The sequence below is a fragment of the Erinaceus europaeus genome, chromosome 4 (genome assembly GCF_950295315.1).
Source record: "Erinaceus europaeus chromosome 4, mEriEur2.1, whole genome shotgun sequence".
Classification (NCBI taxonomy): Eukaryota; Metazoa; Chordata; class Mammalia; order Eulipotyphla; family Erinaceidae; genus Erinaceus; species Erinaceus europaeus.
Genome location: NC_080165.1, coordinates 75,426,773 through 75,444,651, shown reverse-complemented (window position 1 = coordinate 75,444,651; position 17,879 = coordinate 75,426,773). Strand labels below are relative to the sequence as shown.

The 17,879-nt window shown below is 33.8% G+C and overlaps 1 protein-coding gene across 1 annotated transcript in view; it reads left to right on the top strand.

Annotated features, from left to right (window-relative positions):
• COL19A1 (collagen type XIX alpha 1 chain) overlaps positions 1 to 17,879 on the top strand; it is a 388,031-nt gene that overhangs the window by 180,760 nt on the left and 189,392 nt on the right. The window contains exon 15 of the mRNA XM_060190822.1: positions 15,869 to 15,922. Coding sequence (XP_060046805.1) covers positions 15,869 to 15,922 — 54 coding nt within the window. The remainder of the gene's footprint in view (positions 1 to 15,868; positions 15,923 to 17,879) is intronic.

Below are 17,879 nucleotides of genomic sequence, written 5' to 3'. Positions count from 1 at the left end.
GGACACATTGGTGGGGTTGTCTGTCCAGGGAAGTCTGGTTAGCATCATGCTAGCATCTGGAACCTGGTGGCTAAAAAGAGAGTTAATATATAAATCCAAACAAGTTGTTGATTAATCATGAATTTAAAGGCTGGAGTAGTGCAGATGAAGAGTTGGGAGGGGGGTGGCTCTCCATTTTGTAGATAGCTAGTAGACATATTTTAGTTATATTCCAAAGGGCCTGTAGCTATACTATTTTTTTTCCCCTGAGCCTGAAATCTGATATGCAGGTGGATCCACGTTATTGTCTGCGGAGATGATGCCATGGCTGGAAAAGGAACAGAAAGCTGGATCAGGGAAGAGAGTAGATCCCTAATATGGGAAAGGGATATAAATATTGTTGATTATAAACCCCATTGATTTGATGTGATCTGGGGCCCATATTCAGCTTAGGAGCCTCTGCATCCCTGTAGATCTGAGCTCACATTCTGTGGTCATCAGTAGGAACATTCCAAGCTGCCTCAATATGAGGACCCATCTTCCTCAGGTTCCCTTCAGAGGATGTTCCCTTCAGAGGATGGAACATTCTCTTCTGTTGTTGATCCAAGTTGAAGGCAAGGTCTTATTTTTAAGTAGTGAATAATAAAATTATATTTTTTCAAAATACTGCTTTCTCAGCTGATATTTCTACCTTTTCACTTACTAAACAGCTCATTTTTAGTCATACCTTTGAAAATACTTTCAAAAAGTTTTTTATTATCTTTCTATTACAATCTTATAATTTGATTAATACCAACTGCTCTCTATTAACACTTTGGAATGGGTTATATTTTAGTGTTTACTTTTATATCAAATTTGAATCTCATTTTCCACTTTACTATTTTTGGATTGCCATTTAGACATTGTGAATAGTATCTTAGAGAAACTTTATATTCTTTTACATTTGCCTAGAGAATATTAATATGTTTTTAATCAAGGAGTTATTTAAGCTGAACATACATTGAAATGGCTTCCCTTGCAGTTGTTAGTTGACAACAGCTTAAACTCAGTATTGTTCATTTTTCCTAAGCATCCGTCTGCTTGTTGAATTTCCTGTCTTCTAATAGTTGATTTGATATTTTGTTTACAGTTGTTATCTTTGGTTTGTTTATGTATAGGAACAGCTAGGACTTCCTGGAAATTTATGATAGTTTATGTGCTTTATATGATGCTAAATTACTTGTAATGTCCTTAGAAAATTTATACTTAAAACTATTAGTCAGATAGCCTTACATATTCCTTAATTTACTAGCTAGTATTACCTTCAATATATGAGAATCTCATTGATTCTCATAGTTCTACTAACTGCATTCTACTCAAGATCATAAATCTCTGGATTTTATTAGTGTACTTTATCTTAGTTTTTGCAAGATAAGACTCAGAAACTGGGAGGGGGTGGCATAATGGTTATGCAAAAGACTCTCATGCCTGAGGCTCTGAGGCTCCAGGTTCACTCCCTTGTACCACTAAGCCAGAGCTAAACAGTGCTCTGATTGAAAAAAAAATAAATTCAGTTTTTACACACTGTTTTGGTGAAGTCATTTAAACTGATATTTTCTTTTGTAAAAAATTTGGCATTCTAGTCCATAAAATGTCTATTGAATTCCTACAGGGGGGTGGGGAGAGACCTCTGCTCTCAGTAGTACAAATGAGTCAAATAAAGTCAATATTACCATGATTACAACTAAAATCCTTTATGCAACTACTTTATTAACTTTTAAAAAGAATTATTTATTTATGCATGTGTGCGTACTTTAAAAATTTTTAGTTTAGGGCCCAGGCGGTGGTACACCTGGTTGAATGCATACATTGCCACATGCAGAAACCCAGGCTCAACCCAAGCTCAACCCCCTGCAGGGTGAAATCTTTGCCAAGGTGAAGCAGTGTTGCTACTGTTTCTCTGTCTCTCTCCCTCTCTATATCCCCATACCTCTTAATTTCTGGCTGTCCTATCAAATAAGTAAAGCTAAAAAAATTTTTAAAAAAACCAATATTTAGAAAAAATTTTCAGTTTAGGCATGGTGAAATAACTCATTTGGATACTGCACTGCTTTACCATGTGCATGACGCAGGTTAAGCCCAGCCTTCACCACACTGAAGGAAGCTTTGATGCTGTGTTCTTTTTCACTCTTTCTCTATCTTTCTATCTCCCTGTCTCTATCTAAAAATAAATATAATTTTACTTTAAAAAGTCACATAATTTATTACAGACATCTATCCTATTGAGATGAGATATTGTACCACCTGTCACCAACTGAACTGTAAATCACTAACCCCAACAAAAAAATTAATAAAAATATACACATTTGATTAAAAAACAGTTTATAGCTTATATGGCCTTTCCCATTAATATTTACACACTCGTTTCAAGTATTAAGTATAAATATTTATTAAATAATACATTTGAACCATAGATTCAACCACTAAAAAGTGTCTTTTTACTAAATTCCTAGGGAATTAAATATGCCCACAGAACATAATTTCTCTTTCTGCTCTTACAAGAGTAAATATATGTTCTGTAGTATATGGATATATGTAATTATTATAATAATTAGCAGTATGAGGCTTTTTAAAATCCCTTATGTATAACAATGAGCTATTCTACTTATGAGATACCCAAACTTGAGCTCATACTGAGTCTTAAAGGTTCTATGAATTTATATTTTATTCACTTGTCGGGCTAGTGACTTGAGAGAGAGATGACCCAGGAACTGAGCTCATGGCTGTGAAGCCCTTCAAATCTTTACTCATCTGAGCACCTCAGACTTGGGTGGTAGCACACCGGGTTAAGCCACGTGGCACAAACCACAAGGGCTGGTGTCCACCTCACAGAAAACAGCAGACCAAGTCGGAAACGGAAATGGCTTGACAATACCACACATGGTTAGGAAAGGGGCAGAGAAAGGTAAAAGGGGGCTGGGAAAGGTAGGGACTTCCTTAGCAACTGTTGCTAGGGGGTTAACTGGTAGGATTAATAATACCCTGTAGGCAGGGAGGGGCTAGAGGGTAGGAAAAGAATATATCAAATAAGCAGAATGGGTGGGGAAATAGGGAGGGGACCTTAAGTCATTTGTTAGACAAAGCAGAACATTGATATGTAGATAATAAAAGAGCGGGCCATTGTATCAAGGAATGCAGGGTGAAGCAGGGGAGCTGGCTTAATGTTTTAAGGAATGCTGAGCCCCTGACAGCAGAAAAATGCAGGGTTTCTGGAGACAGGGAGTGGCTGACAGGGAAGTGAAAACTGGGACCCATATTTTCTCCCCAGCTTAACCTTAGCAAGAGGGATATTCCTTTCCTCAGTTCCTCATTTTTCAATGGGAAAAGTCTCACCACGCTCAACCTGGTTCTCACAGTATTCCCAGCATTCACTGTAAAGTTTAAACTTGCTCAGTGTTGGGATTTTTAGGGATCAGTTTAATCAGTGGAAAGAAAGCAGTTGACATATATTTAATCCGTTTACACTTGTGGGGAAAATAATTATATAAGTGAATTAGCTGATTAAAATAGAAAGTATTTCTAGTGTGTAAAGCTGTTTTTATCAACCCTGTACAGAAATATAGGGGAGTTGATGTTAAAGAATATAGAAAGATTTATGTTTAGCCTCAAAGATGATTTATGTTTTGGAAAAACCTACCATCAGCTCATTTGATTGGAAGGTGATTTTTATTTCTTTCATTAGATGAATGATTTGAAAATAGCTCTTTCTCCCCTTCTGTTTATGCTTTGCTTCTGTTCAACAAAACATTTCAAATAGTTTTTAATCAAAATTCTAAAATAAATATTTCAAAATTCAAGAGTAAAACTTTTTTCATGGAAGTGCTATACTTTGGAAATTTGAGGCTGTTATGAAAAAGCTACTTTATTTCATGTTTAATCTAGAAAAGTACATTAAAATATTTCTCAAATACCATTATAGAATTATAAAAATAGGTCAGTCTCTTCATATATCATATACAGAAATGCATGCTTTAAAGTAAAATATACATTAGTTTACTTCAGTTATACCCTGAGCATTTTTATCTTTTGTAGAAAGTTTATATTTACCTGTAAAATAAAATTTGTAAAAACTCAAAAATGGTTGTTTTCTGAACAATTAGAATTACATTAAGTCAACTCCACTATTTTGCTGATGTTAACAAACAAAACCCTATGCAGTATAGGCTAAAAGTTATTCAAATTATTCAAGGCCTGTATTCACATTTCTTCAACTTGACCTTGCCTATATTACCCTACATCTTAATTTTGTCATGTATGAAATGGACTAATTGTTTTCTTATTCCTAGTGCTATTGTGATGACTGCATTAAAATCCAAAAAATGATTGTCTACTAGTAAATGTTATTTAACTTTTAGTGTTCATATTGTCATTATGCTAATATCAGCAGCAAAAAAAAAAAAGCAATAGAAAGAGATGACTTATCCAGTAGCATGTAATTCTCACCATGTACATAATCCTGGGTGTGTGTGGAGGGGTGTAGATAGCATAATGATTATACAAAGAGACTCTCATACCTGAGGCTCCAAAAGTCTCAGGTTGAATCCCCTGCACCACCATAAGCCAGAGCTGAGCAGTGCTCCAGTTATGGTGTGTGTGTGTGTGTGTGTGTGTGTGTGTGTGTGTGTTCCAGTTCTAGCACCACAAGGGAGCATTTGGGCAGCACCTAATAGGGAAAATCTTTCAGAAGACATTCAGAAACACAGTAAATATCAAGTCTTTGTATATACTGTGGTTTCTGACAGTTTATATCTTCTCTGAATTATTTTACCAGTAGAAACTAAGCTCTGAATGTTTTGACTCTTGTAGTATTAAAAAAAAGTGGTAACTATTAACAGGACTTCATGCAATCAGATGGTGCCAACCTATACTATTTATCACAGCCTTGTGATATAGTACCCTACACCCACGCAGCTGAACAAATTTTACAGATCATCCAGATCTCTCTTCAGAAAGCCATAGGAGTTTCTCCTTAAGGTTTTGCATTAGTCTTTCCTAATGATTTAAGCCATCAATCTAGGTACACTATCAAGAGTATGGCTATTTTTCCTTAATTTCCTTCTCCTCCTTCTGTCTCTTTTCCTCCCTTCCTTCCTTCCATCCTTTCTTTGTGTTTTCTCTTTTTCTCATTCTTTTTCTTTTTTTTTTCTTTTCTTTTTTCCACTATCATTACTGCTGGGGCTTTGTGCCTGCACAAATAATTCACTACTCCTGGTAGCCATTTTTTTTCTCCTTTTTTAAAAAAATATAATAATGACAAAGACAAGGAGGGAACAGGAAGAGAGAGACTGAGACCTGCAATTTACCCCTGCAGGTAGGAACAGGGTGTTCAAATCCAGGTCCTTATTCATGGTAACCTGTATGCTTTATTTGTTTTAAAACTACCCACCCCTTGAAATGGATTTTTTTTCATAACAGTTGCAGAGACATATTCTGTCTTCTATTTTAGCCAAATGAGTCATCTTAAGTGAGTTGACTAAAGAGTGTGCCAAGTGAGCTTTATCTTTTGGATCTAGGACCATGTGGTATCGACAATAATATTTATTAGCTGAGCCAGAATTAAGTTTCAATTCTCTAGGTTCCACTTTGTCTAGGGCAATCTCTTCTTTTTTGTACATTTTATTAGTGATTTATAATATAAGACAATATGGTTACAGTTCCACATCATTCCCATGACAAAAGTTCTTTGTCTCCTTATCTCAAAGATAACTACCATAATTCTCTCAAGGTTTTAGATATGGATTAACTTTTTTCTCATGTGTTTCATGTTCTAAATTCCACATATTAGTGAAATCATGTGGTAGTTATCCTTCCTTCCTTACCTCACTTAGCCTAATTATCCTCATTTCCATCTGTTTGTCCCAAAGGGCACAAGATTTATATAACTTTAATGTGGCAAAAAAAAAATTAAGAGTGGGGGGCCAGGTGGTGGCGCACCTGGCTAAGTATACACATTACAGGTTGAAGTCCCTGGTCCCCATCTGCAGGAGGAAAGCTTCACAAGAAGTGAAGCAAGGCTGCAGGTGTCTCACTGTCTCTTTCCCTCTACCTTACCCTGCCTTCTCAGATTCTCCTGTCTCTGTCAAGTAAATAAATAAAAATTAAAAAAATATTAAGTATGGCTCTGTTTCTTAAATCTTATTAGACTGATTGAATTCCCATTTTTTAAATTCAGATGATGCATAGTCAACTACATTCTATGTTTCAAGTACTAGAATTGTATTCAAGTAGTAGAATAGTTTTAAGTCAGAAATATTTGGCCCTAGTTTGGATTTCATTTAACCCTTTTACCTGCAGTATTATATTGAAAATGCTTGCTTCTCCATCTCCAAAAGGGAAAAGTTCTGTATATTAGAGGTAATGGAATTAGTTTAAATTACTTATGTAAAGTGACTAATGCCAATAAAAGTGAGCTCTCTGTTCTCTGAATATTATTGTGAATGTGTGGAAATCACCAAAGGATTTGTTAATTTGATAATGAAATGTTGCTCTAGGCTGCATATCCTTTAGTTGTTTGTTTTTGTTTTTTTTTTTTTGCAATCTGAATGTGCCCATGCTGTGCATATTCTCCTCTTATTCACTATTTTTATTTCCTTATTATAAGGAAAGAAAATATATTCCTGCAATCACTTTCAAATTATTTTGATTTGTTCACTTGATACATTACTCTTTTCAGAAGTTTGAAAACAGCTTCTGATTGCTCCATTTCATTGAAATATTGCAAAAAGCTGATTGTAATATACTTTTATGACAAATTTCTAGTGTTTGATTAGTAGCTTGAAAATTAGAGGTGTTTGTTTCTGGCTTTAATAGCATCACAGTTTAGTTATTTGGAAAACATATGTTAACAACATGATCTATTGAAAACTGACACAGAAACATCCTGGGGGTCTATGTAACACATCATAACCAATCTTATTAAAGGTACTTGTACTGATTTGCAGTTACATTAATACTATTTTAATTTACTTCATCTATAAAATAGATATGACTAGAATCACTGTTTAGCTCCTTTCAAAAAAAGGTATTTTATTTAGACTTGCATGTTCATTGATCTGCCAAAGAATGAAGTTAGGACCAAGACTGCTAGAGCACAGAACTGCCTGTCTAAGGCTCCAGAGATCACAGGTTCAGTCCCCAGAATTTCCCCATAACTTCACCAAGTAATGCTTTAGTGACTTTCTCCCCCTCCTTCCTCTCTCATAAAAATTAAATAAATTTTTAAAATGGAGACAAAGTGACTGAAGTTAGTTCTCATATATAAATTCCAGAATGCTGACATTTCAAAAATCGATCTTTTTGAAAACATAAAATATTTAGAGTATATTTGCTCACTTAGTATACACAAAAAGGCAATTCAACTGTTTGTTTATTTTATTAGTGCATATATTACTAAAGTATATCATATAGTAATTTATGGGAAGGTCTCACTGATTTTGTGAATTAAGAATATTTAAACATCTACCCTGGAAGTTTTTCAGATTTTTTTTTTTTAGAATTAAAATATTTTTGTAGAGAAAAACCCTCAGGCTCCCATAGCTTACAGGGAAGAAATAGAACAAAAGAGGCTTTTGAGCCTTGAATTCATATTACTGAACTGTACAATTAAGAATTTCTTAAAAACATGCTTCTTTAGGTTCACACATAGACACATACATAGAAGTTTGGTAAAGGTCAAAACATTTAGTAGTATGGACAAAACTATGGAGTATTATTAGTATGGACAAAAGTATAGGTAAATACAGTTATAATTCTAGCTCTATAGATAAAATATTATATTTTGGTATTTTCAGGTTAATGGCTACTTTTATTTAAATACATATAAAATTTCACATTTTGTCTGTAAATATTGGCATTAACAGAATCTAGCAGTCTACTTTTTACTTTCTTCAATTTTTTTCTTTTTCTGGTGTTTCTAATTGTCTTTATTTATTTCCCCATGAGATTTCTTTTCATATTTTTTGAAATTTCTCATAGAATGTCTTATATTGTGAAAATTTCTTTCAGATGCTTTACTCCATCGATAGCAAATAGATTTTTAGGACCAACAACAAATTTTTCAATATTTCAGTTCCTGTTCCTTTATTCTTTCCTATTGGTTAATTTCCAAAGGCTGCTTTTCTTCTAGACTCCTTTCTTGGTTTTATTCTTTCATTGATATGAGCATATTTTCAAGCAAATTGTTAAGAAAATATAAAAGGGAGATACATTCTGAGATTTTTACATATCTAATAATGTTATTATTCTATTATCACACTTGATTGGTATTTTTCTTTGTATATAATTTTAGGTTGAATATTATTTTCACCAGAATTATATGACTAGCAAGACAGTGAAGCAGTGGTGAACCATATTTACATCTATGAGACTAAGAAGTCCAGTTTCAGTCCCAGGCACCATCACAAACCAGGGCCAAGCAACCCTGGTCTGGGTTCTTTCTCTCCCCTCTCAGTAAAATAAATATTATATATTTTTTTAAAAACTTACATATAAAAGGTTTCCCCACTGTTTTCTAGTATCAGTATTTCTGCTAAGAAATCTAATGCCTTATAAATTCCTGGTTTCCTAAAAAGAATGAAAGCATACACATTAGAGTCGGAGTCATCATTTTACTGAAATGTTTCAGCAAAATCCTTCAACAAAATAGAAGGAAAGACATCACCCCCATCCCCACACATTCCCATTAGGGTTGGGTAGAGCTACCATGAATCTGCTCCTTCTTTCCCATGTGATTCATAGTCAAACTTTATAGTTTTTAAACATATATATTGATATGTAGTGATGAGGCACTTTTAAAATAGGCAACTTCTCAGAATACTGTTGTGTGAACTCAGCAATTCTTTCTTGGCCATCAAAAGTTAAGCATTGTCTTTTTCATAGTCTTTCATTTATTAGAGTATGATCTTAATCCTCCTTAGGTAAAAAGGATATCTATAGCATGAAAGAGGAAAGCACTTAGATGTCTAAAAGAAATAAGTATTTTTCAGTATATATTTTAAATTAACTTATAAAGAAATCCTTTATTATACCTCAGGCCCTTTTCTCCTCTTACACAGTATGTTCCCACCACCATACTCACTTGTAACTTAATAGTTACTGTAGGGGAGTTGGGCGGTAGCACAGTGGGTTAAGCACATGTGGCTCAAAGCTCAAGGACCGGAGTTAAGATCCGGGTTCAAACCTCCGGCTCCCCACCTGCAGGGGAGTCGCTTCACAATCGATGAAGCAGGTCTTCAGGTGACTATCTTTCTCTCCCCCTCTCTGTCTTCCCCTCTTTTCTGTCCTGTCCAACAAAAATGACAGCAATAACAACAACAATGACTACAACAAAAATAAAAAGGGCAACAAAAGGGAAAAATAAATAAATTTAAAAAATGTTTAAAAAATAGTTACTGTAAGAATCTCTTTTCATTTACCTTCATTAAGTACCTAGATTTTTTTATGTGATTATCTTCATTCTGATTTTTCAATCTTAAAATTACTGTATTTTTACCTTCAGTATAAGTCATTTGTGTCTATATCAAGTATCAAGTTTTCTTTTTTTTTTTTTTTTCAGAAGACTTCAGAAGACATTTTAAAAGCTCTGTATAGATTATTACTTCTGTCTGCAGTGGGTCTTTGTGTCTGTGTGGCCACTGACCTATGGCAAAGCCAATTCAAGCATACAGACTGTTATTATGATCAGAATAATCATTAAAACAGAATCAATCACTTTCTCCTTCACATAAATCATTAAGACAGATGATACAAATGAATTTGACAGACCATGGCCTACCAATTTTTTACTTGTCAACACAGACTTGAGTTAACTGAAATCAAACTATTTCATTTATAGGTTAAGACTAAAATAAAGCAATCTACACAAAGATTTTATGGTCAGCAGTAATTACAAATATGAAAACTATGACAAATAAATGAACTTGTGATCAAAATAGCTAGTAGCCATGAAACATTTTAAGTCACAAGCATTTAAAATAACTTGACTTATTCTATTTCATATTACTTAATGATTGATATACTTTTAGTCTATTTTGTTTTTTTAAAGTAACTACTTAGCTCTCATTAATGTGAGGTAAGTTCAAGAAAACAGATTCTACTTCTTCATCAATTAACTAAAGGTAAACTCGTCGAAATTGAAGTATGCCATACATTTTGTAATACTACCACATAAGAAGTCAATATGACTTATAAATAACTTTAATTACTTTGCTACCGAGTGAAATCTGTGGTTTGTACTGCAGAAGTGCCAAGAGGGGCACAAAGAATTATAATTTTTGCATTCATCTCTCCAGCACCTACTTGATGCACTGCATTGTTCTAAGTGATATACCCTGTTGAAAGAAACTAAGTAATATCTGAAAAGAAAGTCTCATAATAAGCACAAAAGTAATCATTACAGGAGAGTCTGTGGGAAGTACAGATGCCCCACAGCATTCCAGATTCACAATGTGTCGCATCATTTAATTTGTATTTTTATTGACTAGGTTAATAGTTATAGACAATATGCTACTTTGAAATCGATGTCCTAAAATGTTATGTAATTTTTGAGTTAAGAAAACAAAGGAAAATATCTATTAAAATTCATACTTGTTAACCACATAGAATGATCATAATTTATTTTCTCTCCTGTTAAAATGTTTCCAGGGCTTTCAAATGAAGTTATAAAATTCTGAAAGCACTATAGATGACATCTATTTTTTAATTATGGAAAGATGGAAAAATGTGTTTATTCAGATATGAAACTTGTTTAATATAATGGATAGTGATTGAAAGATTCCTGTCCACACAAGTTTTTAATAGATTTTGCTTTTTAGTGACAGCTCTCCCTATTATTCTTTTGTTGATGTTGCTAGGAAGGCATGTAATTGATTTCTTTTTTTTTGGTATTTAGAATTGATACCATTGTTCTTCATTTCCAAGGCATTTATTTTTTCGTGTGTGCTGACAACTGCTTATGACAAAAATGATAGCTTTTAAATGCATGAAGTAGATAGAGTTCTTTTTCTGTGTACTTATATTTGCTAAGGGAAATCATTTATTTTTTCATGATATTTTTGTGCAATGACATAAAATTGGTCACTCTAATCTGCTAACATAAACATTCTTAACTAACACTTCACAAAATTAAGAAAATTACTTCTACTATATTTAAAGTTTACTAGCGTTTTGCTTTTGTTCAGATGTCTTTAACTTACAAAGCTTATTCTCACTTTTCTCATCTTAAAGTCATGAAATTTTCTACAAAGGCATATAAACTCTGCTTTCTATATTAATTATGCACACTATTTGAAGTACAGAAATGCCCTCTTAGTACTTTAAGAATTGAGGTGAAATTTGCTCAATCTTATGTTTCAAGTCTATGAAGCATATTCCAAAGTAATAATCAAACACTTAAAATATACTTACCTTCATAACATCTTTATTGAAGTGGCCCTTAGGTATAAGATGTTCTACAACATTTCTGACAGAAGAATGCAACAATAAAACTTTAAAAGAACTTCCTTTTTAAAAAAAATTTTATTGGCCCCAGGGTTATTGCTTAGACTCAGTATTGGCACTATGAATCCATTTCTCCTGAGCACCATTTTTTCCTCTCTCCCCTTCCCCCTCTTTCTTTCTACTTTGTTTATTTGTTTTTGTCTGACAGGACAAAGAGAAATTGAGAGGGAGTGGGGAGATAGAGAGGGAGAGAGAAAAATAGACACCTACAAATCTGCTTTACCATCCTCCCTGCAGGAGGTGCGGAATGGGGACTCAAACCTGGGTCCTTGTGCATATTGTACCAAATGCACTACCTCCTGGCCCCTCGTAACTTCCTTATCAAGAAGTTATGAATATCTTTTGCCTTTTTCACAAATGGCATTGTGTTAAAATGTATTTAATCTACGTTGTAATTCTACTAAACATCTGTTTTATTTGTTACACACTTCAAAATTTGTTCTGAACCAGTAAATTCTAAGTACCTTCTCAGTTAAATATTTACATGAGCTTCCATGAAGATAAGCTCTATTATGTCTTAAATAATCAGCACATTGTCCAGAGAGAACAAGGAGGAATGCAACAGACTTTAATAGCTGTTCACCAGAATGTAAAATGGGTTAGCTGACTTCAACTATTTTGTTGTTGTTGTATTCTTATTTTATTCTAACAGTTTTATGAAATCCTTTCTTTGACAATAATTTTTATGTGACTTTAAATTTTAAAAAGCTAGGTGATTATGCATATGCATGTAGTTGTTTATGTAAATCAGTTCATCCTAAATTAATTTAATAGAATCATTAATACATTAATTTATTTATTATTTTAATACCAAGGTTATTGTTACATCTCAGAACCTGTACAACTCCACCATTCTTTGGAGCCACTTTTTTCTTTTTCTTTCTGTTTTGATAGAGAATGAGAAACAGAGAGAGAAGGAAAGAGAGAGAGGGGAAGAAAGATGGAGAGAACTGTACTGTTTGTGAAGCTTCCCCCTTGCAGATGGAGACCAGGGACTTGACCCTGGATTACCATACATAGTAACATATGTTCTCTACAATGTATACCACTGCCTGGCCTCCTTAAATACATTAGTTAATTAATAGTCATTTTCCTTGGGTCCATACTCAAGATGGTTAAAGAATTGGAAAGCTGTCAGGGGAGAGGATGGGATACAGAGTTCTGCTGGTGGGAATCGTGTGACGTTGTACCCCTCTTAGCCTATGGTTTAGTCAGTGTTTCCTTTTTGTAAATAAAAAATTAAATAAAAAAATTAATAGTCATTTTATTGAAAGCTAAGTGAATGGGGAAAGCAGGAAATTGGATAAGCATTATTCTCTCGGAGTTTAGTCCGAAGGAGACAAATAGATTGCACAAATACGTCATGTGCACAGAAATACTATAAAATATGTCTATAACTCAAAAATAAATCTGTAAACTGTCAAGCAGTATAATGGAGATGATGGTATTTGTGTTAAATAGTTAATTAGTTAAATAGTTAATTCTTCAGTGAGATGTAAGGCAGTTTTACTCTTCAACATCAGAGAATGAAATTATCATTTCAAAAATAAAGAGAATGGAAGAAAGGGGATAACACAGTGTTTTAGAGGGTGAGATTTGCATACTTGAGGCCACAGAAACCCCAAGTTGAATTTCTGGCACCATTACAAGTTAGAGCTGTATGATGCTTAGATATTTCTCTTGCTCTCACTCTCACTCTTTTCCCCCCCATAAAAATAAATATATAAATAAATATTTTTTAAATAAGGAAAGAAGGCCTAAAAGAAGGATCTACAAACTGGTATCTACATTTTGAATCCACGTTTTAAAAATATACATGATTATATGTAGAACAGAAACCAGTTTCTCACCACCACCATCACCTAGTGGTTTCTTCCTCATGATCCATTTTCTACAATTTATCAAATTCCATATAAGTGTGATACAGTTAGAAAAATAAAATGCTTTTGTCCTCTAGAATCTACAGTCAATTAGGAGAAGACTAAAGGATGAAAAATAATTGTGAGACTTGGTTATAGAGCACATTCCTTGAATGCATGAGGCCCTGGATTCCATCCTGGATACCACAACAATCACCAGAGAACTACTCAGTCTCTCTTTATCAGTTAAAAAAATTACAGAAGGAATTGTCACAGGGTTTCTGAAAAGAATGGTGAACTCTACTAAAGTTCAGTAAGCTGGAGCTTAGCAGTATCTATAATTTCTTTTTAAAAAATAATAGTCTACTGTTGGTATGCTTTTAAATTCTGCTTCTTCTAAGACCCCTTCTGTTGCATTGCTTGACTCTAGTCTATTTACATAATCATTGTTTTCATTGGTTTAATCCCACTGGTTAGCTGATATTTTCCTTCTCCCCACCCCCTATCCTACGTACTTCCTCTTCCTGACACTTCTGCCTCAGGAGATATAAAAGATAGGGCTTTCTAATGAAGAGGAATTAGAAGAGATTAGATTGTTGAACTACATCACCGCTCGTCAATAAAGATTGAACTGCATTCCCAGCTCAGCCATGAGTCCCTGGTCATCTGTCTCCTGCCCGTGAAGCTAGACCAGCAAATGGCGCCCTGAACAGGGACTGGCAGTCTACTAAAGAATTAATTTTCATATTGGTTTAGTAAGAAATATGACTTTTCCACAGTTCCCTTTTTTTTTCCCATCAAATTCCTCTGTAGATCCTAGACTTCTTTATGTTGGACAGGAAATTCAGATTCTTAAACATCTAGAATACATATTAAGGTTATATGTGCTAGTTTACCATATCAAACTCTGGACTTTACATACCACAGATTCTCATAAAATTTCTGTCATCCACTGAGTACATTCCAAATTAAATTTAAAGTTTTTGTATTACATGGGCTTGTGTTATATAATTTCTTTAACTAATAAAGGAAGTTTAATTTTTTCATTAGATATGACTCAAAAGTAGTGATTATTTGGAGGATATGTATGTGTAGTAACTCATGTTCAATAATACTGGAAAACCCTCAGCATTTGGATGGGCATCAAAACATTTAACACACATCTGATAGAAGGTTAATATTCAAAAATACATAAAGAACTCAGCAAGCTCAGGGGCTGGGTGGTGGTACATCTGGTTGAGCACACATGTAACAGTGCACAAGGATCCAAGTTCGAGCCTTCAGTCCCCACTTGCAAGGGGAAAGCTTTGTGGGTGGTGAAGCAAGTCTGCAGGTGTCACTCTGTCTCTCTCCCTCTATCGTCCCTCCTCCTCTCAATTTCTGGTTTTCTCTATCCAATAAATAAAGATGATAAAAAATTTTAAAAATTAATTAAAGACCTCAGCAAGCTAACAATATCAAAGAAAAAAGATGCCACCAAAAAATAAGGAGAGATAAAGCCTGTCAAAATAGCTTGCTAGAATAGTTTGCTTGCTATTTTGCAGTGTGCTGCACGTAGGTTTGACCCCAATCTCCACCATATTGAAAGAAAATTGGGACTACTATGGTTTCTTTCCTACTTCCTCTTCACCTCTCTGTCTCAGAGGTGGCCAAAAAAAAAAAAGAAAGAAAGGAAATGTGAAAAAGAAACAGACACTTCACTAAAGAAGATATAAATATGCACATAGCATTTTCAGGTGACCACATGAAAAAAAATGCTCATTGTTAGGGAAATGCAAATTAATGTGACAATGAGATATCTCATCTATGAGTAGCTTATTAATAGCTTCAGAAACAAGTACTGGCATGGAGAAAAATGAACACTTCTACACTGCTACTGAAAATGTAAATTGGTTCAGTTTCTATGGAAAACTGTCAATATTTCCTAAAATACTAAACATAGATCTACCATATGATCCAGCAATCCTATTCCTAGTTATTTATCTGATGAACAAAAATGTAATTATTCAAAAATGTATATGTACTCCTATGTTCATTGCAATAGTACTAACAGTAGTTAGGACATGAAAGCAGCCCAAGTGCCTAATACCAGATTAGTGAGTCAAGATAGAGTACATGCAATGGAATTTTATTCAACTAAATGAAAGTATTAGCTCATACTCACATGAATGGAACTAGAGCTGTAATGTTAAGCAAAATAAGTCAGAAAAACACATGGTTCTGATTACATGTTAGTCTTCACAGGGTACATACTTGATCTCACATCAAGATTGAAATTGTCTTTGTTTTTCTTTTCCAAAATTAATTACAAAAATAAACTAAGGAAGATCAATTCACTAGTACTGACACTATTATGTAGTTTCTAGTTTTATAATAAATAACTCAATTCCTTCAAGAGTTTTAATCAACAAAGTCGATATTACTTTTTTTTTTTTTTTTTTGAGGCAGGTGTACATGAAACAATATGTTTAACATGTGTTCTTCCTTCCTCACAGTATTCTCAGAGGATGCAAGGCCCCCAAGGTCCACCAGGAAAAGAAGGTCAGAGGGTAAGTAAACTTGGAACAACTGGAAGGTATCTCTAACTCAGACGGTACTTATTTCTGAACACAAATAAAAATAAACCCAAATTATAGCCAGCAGGTGGACATAAGGAGATAATCAACTATCTGATGACTAAAATTTTAGAATTTGACAGAGCTTTTATAGTTCAGAAAATTCTACATATTTTTAATGTAGAGAGCACTGGCTTGGGTGAAGTGAATTAACTGAAATTTGATCTAGAACTTTTTGCCCATCCTTTATGGTTGTTAGTTAAGCTGATCTTTGGCAGGAGTGAGTTGATAAATATCTTTGTGGAGTTTCAGCCCAATCATGAATTCCCTAAAGACTGTTGTATTGGCAATATTCTTTATCTAATAAATTATGGTTATTAGTGACTCTTTGTAACTGTCTTCTCATTAAAGTAAGCTGCCTTTGAGATAATGACTGTGAAACAAGTGAATACTACTTGTCACTGAAACAGTTATCTTCTCTTTCAAATCTGGTGTAGTCTTGTTGGTCCTCAAGAAAAGGAGCCCCTGCAGTGACAATTGGTCAGCTTTGTCTGAACATTTTCAATGGAACACCCCCTTTTGTATAACTTAGTGTTGTTATTTCTATTTAAAAATTACTGAAAAGTCTCAAAACATTTATACATGCTTTCTCACACGATTAGTATGAAGTTTTGATACCTTATAGATGAAGGCTTTTTGACTCTGTGAGTTTAAGGTACGTTCCTACAGTCAGAGAGCTGAGCTGATAAATAGAAGAGCTAGTGCTTGAATTTGGGGGTTCTGGCTCTCAGTCTCATGTACTTCTCTACTCTACTCTTTCCAGATATTAATCCAAAATATGTTTATCGGTCATTATTTATTATTCCCAGTTATATCCTCTGACAAATAAGTAGGTTACTTTAAATATGTTTTTCAAATATTTCTGAACCAATCATGTTTTGCCAAGATTTACCTTTTATGATATTAATAAAGTCCCGACTCTCTTAACTTTTTCTCTTATATGGAACCGTTGACATGTTGATAGCTCTTTTATAGAAGATTTCAAAAAAGGGACTACATATGTTTGGTCTTATACTGAGTAAAATGTTGTAAATATACATTACCCTTGGCACCCTACTCCTATTGCAACCCAATAACAAATCAGTGCTTCTGTATAGAAAATTGTATATTTTTCTTTAACCAACTATTTCTAGAGCATCACTGCTTTTATTAATTAGTTTTGATGTCACATGATTTGATTTGGAAAGAATAGAATAAAAGGTATCTATGTTTTCATTCATTTTTTAAAATGATATGTTCAATTCCTCCCCTTACCCAATACCCCAGTAGTTTTTTCAGTGAATACAAAGGAATGTTCAAGTCTTGATGGCTTAAAATAAAAGCATTTGAACAGTGGTTAATCTGGGCTGTTAACAATGCATGAAGTGCTTCATTATTATTTTACTCATTTTCACAATAGTCTGAACCTATCAAAAGGTGTAAATTCTACTATAGTTTTTATATAGACTAGGTTTTTTTTAAGTTTTATTTAAACTTCACTTATTTACATACTTATTTGATAGGGCAGAGAGAGATTGAGAAGGAAGGGGAAGAAAAAGGAGAAGACATAGATATACCTGTTTTTCCCCTAGCATGTGTGAATTGGGGACTTGACCCTGGGTCACTCCTCTTGGTATCACATGCACTTAACCAGGTACAAAACCATCTAGCCCAAGATTAAGTTTCTTAAGCAACTTGGATATAATATATTGCTAGTAAATGAAACTTGGTTTTTTAAATTTTTTTTCCAAAGCAGTAATGTATGTCTAGGCTCTATTTTTAACACCTACAGACATCATTATAACCTCTCCCTTAGCTCTCTAGCTCCTCTCTTCCCCAAATTTATTAATCTACCTAAACATTTGAGATATTTTAGGGCAAAATAGGTTACTTCCCCAGATCTGTCCTTTTT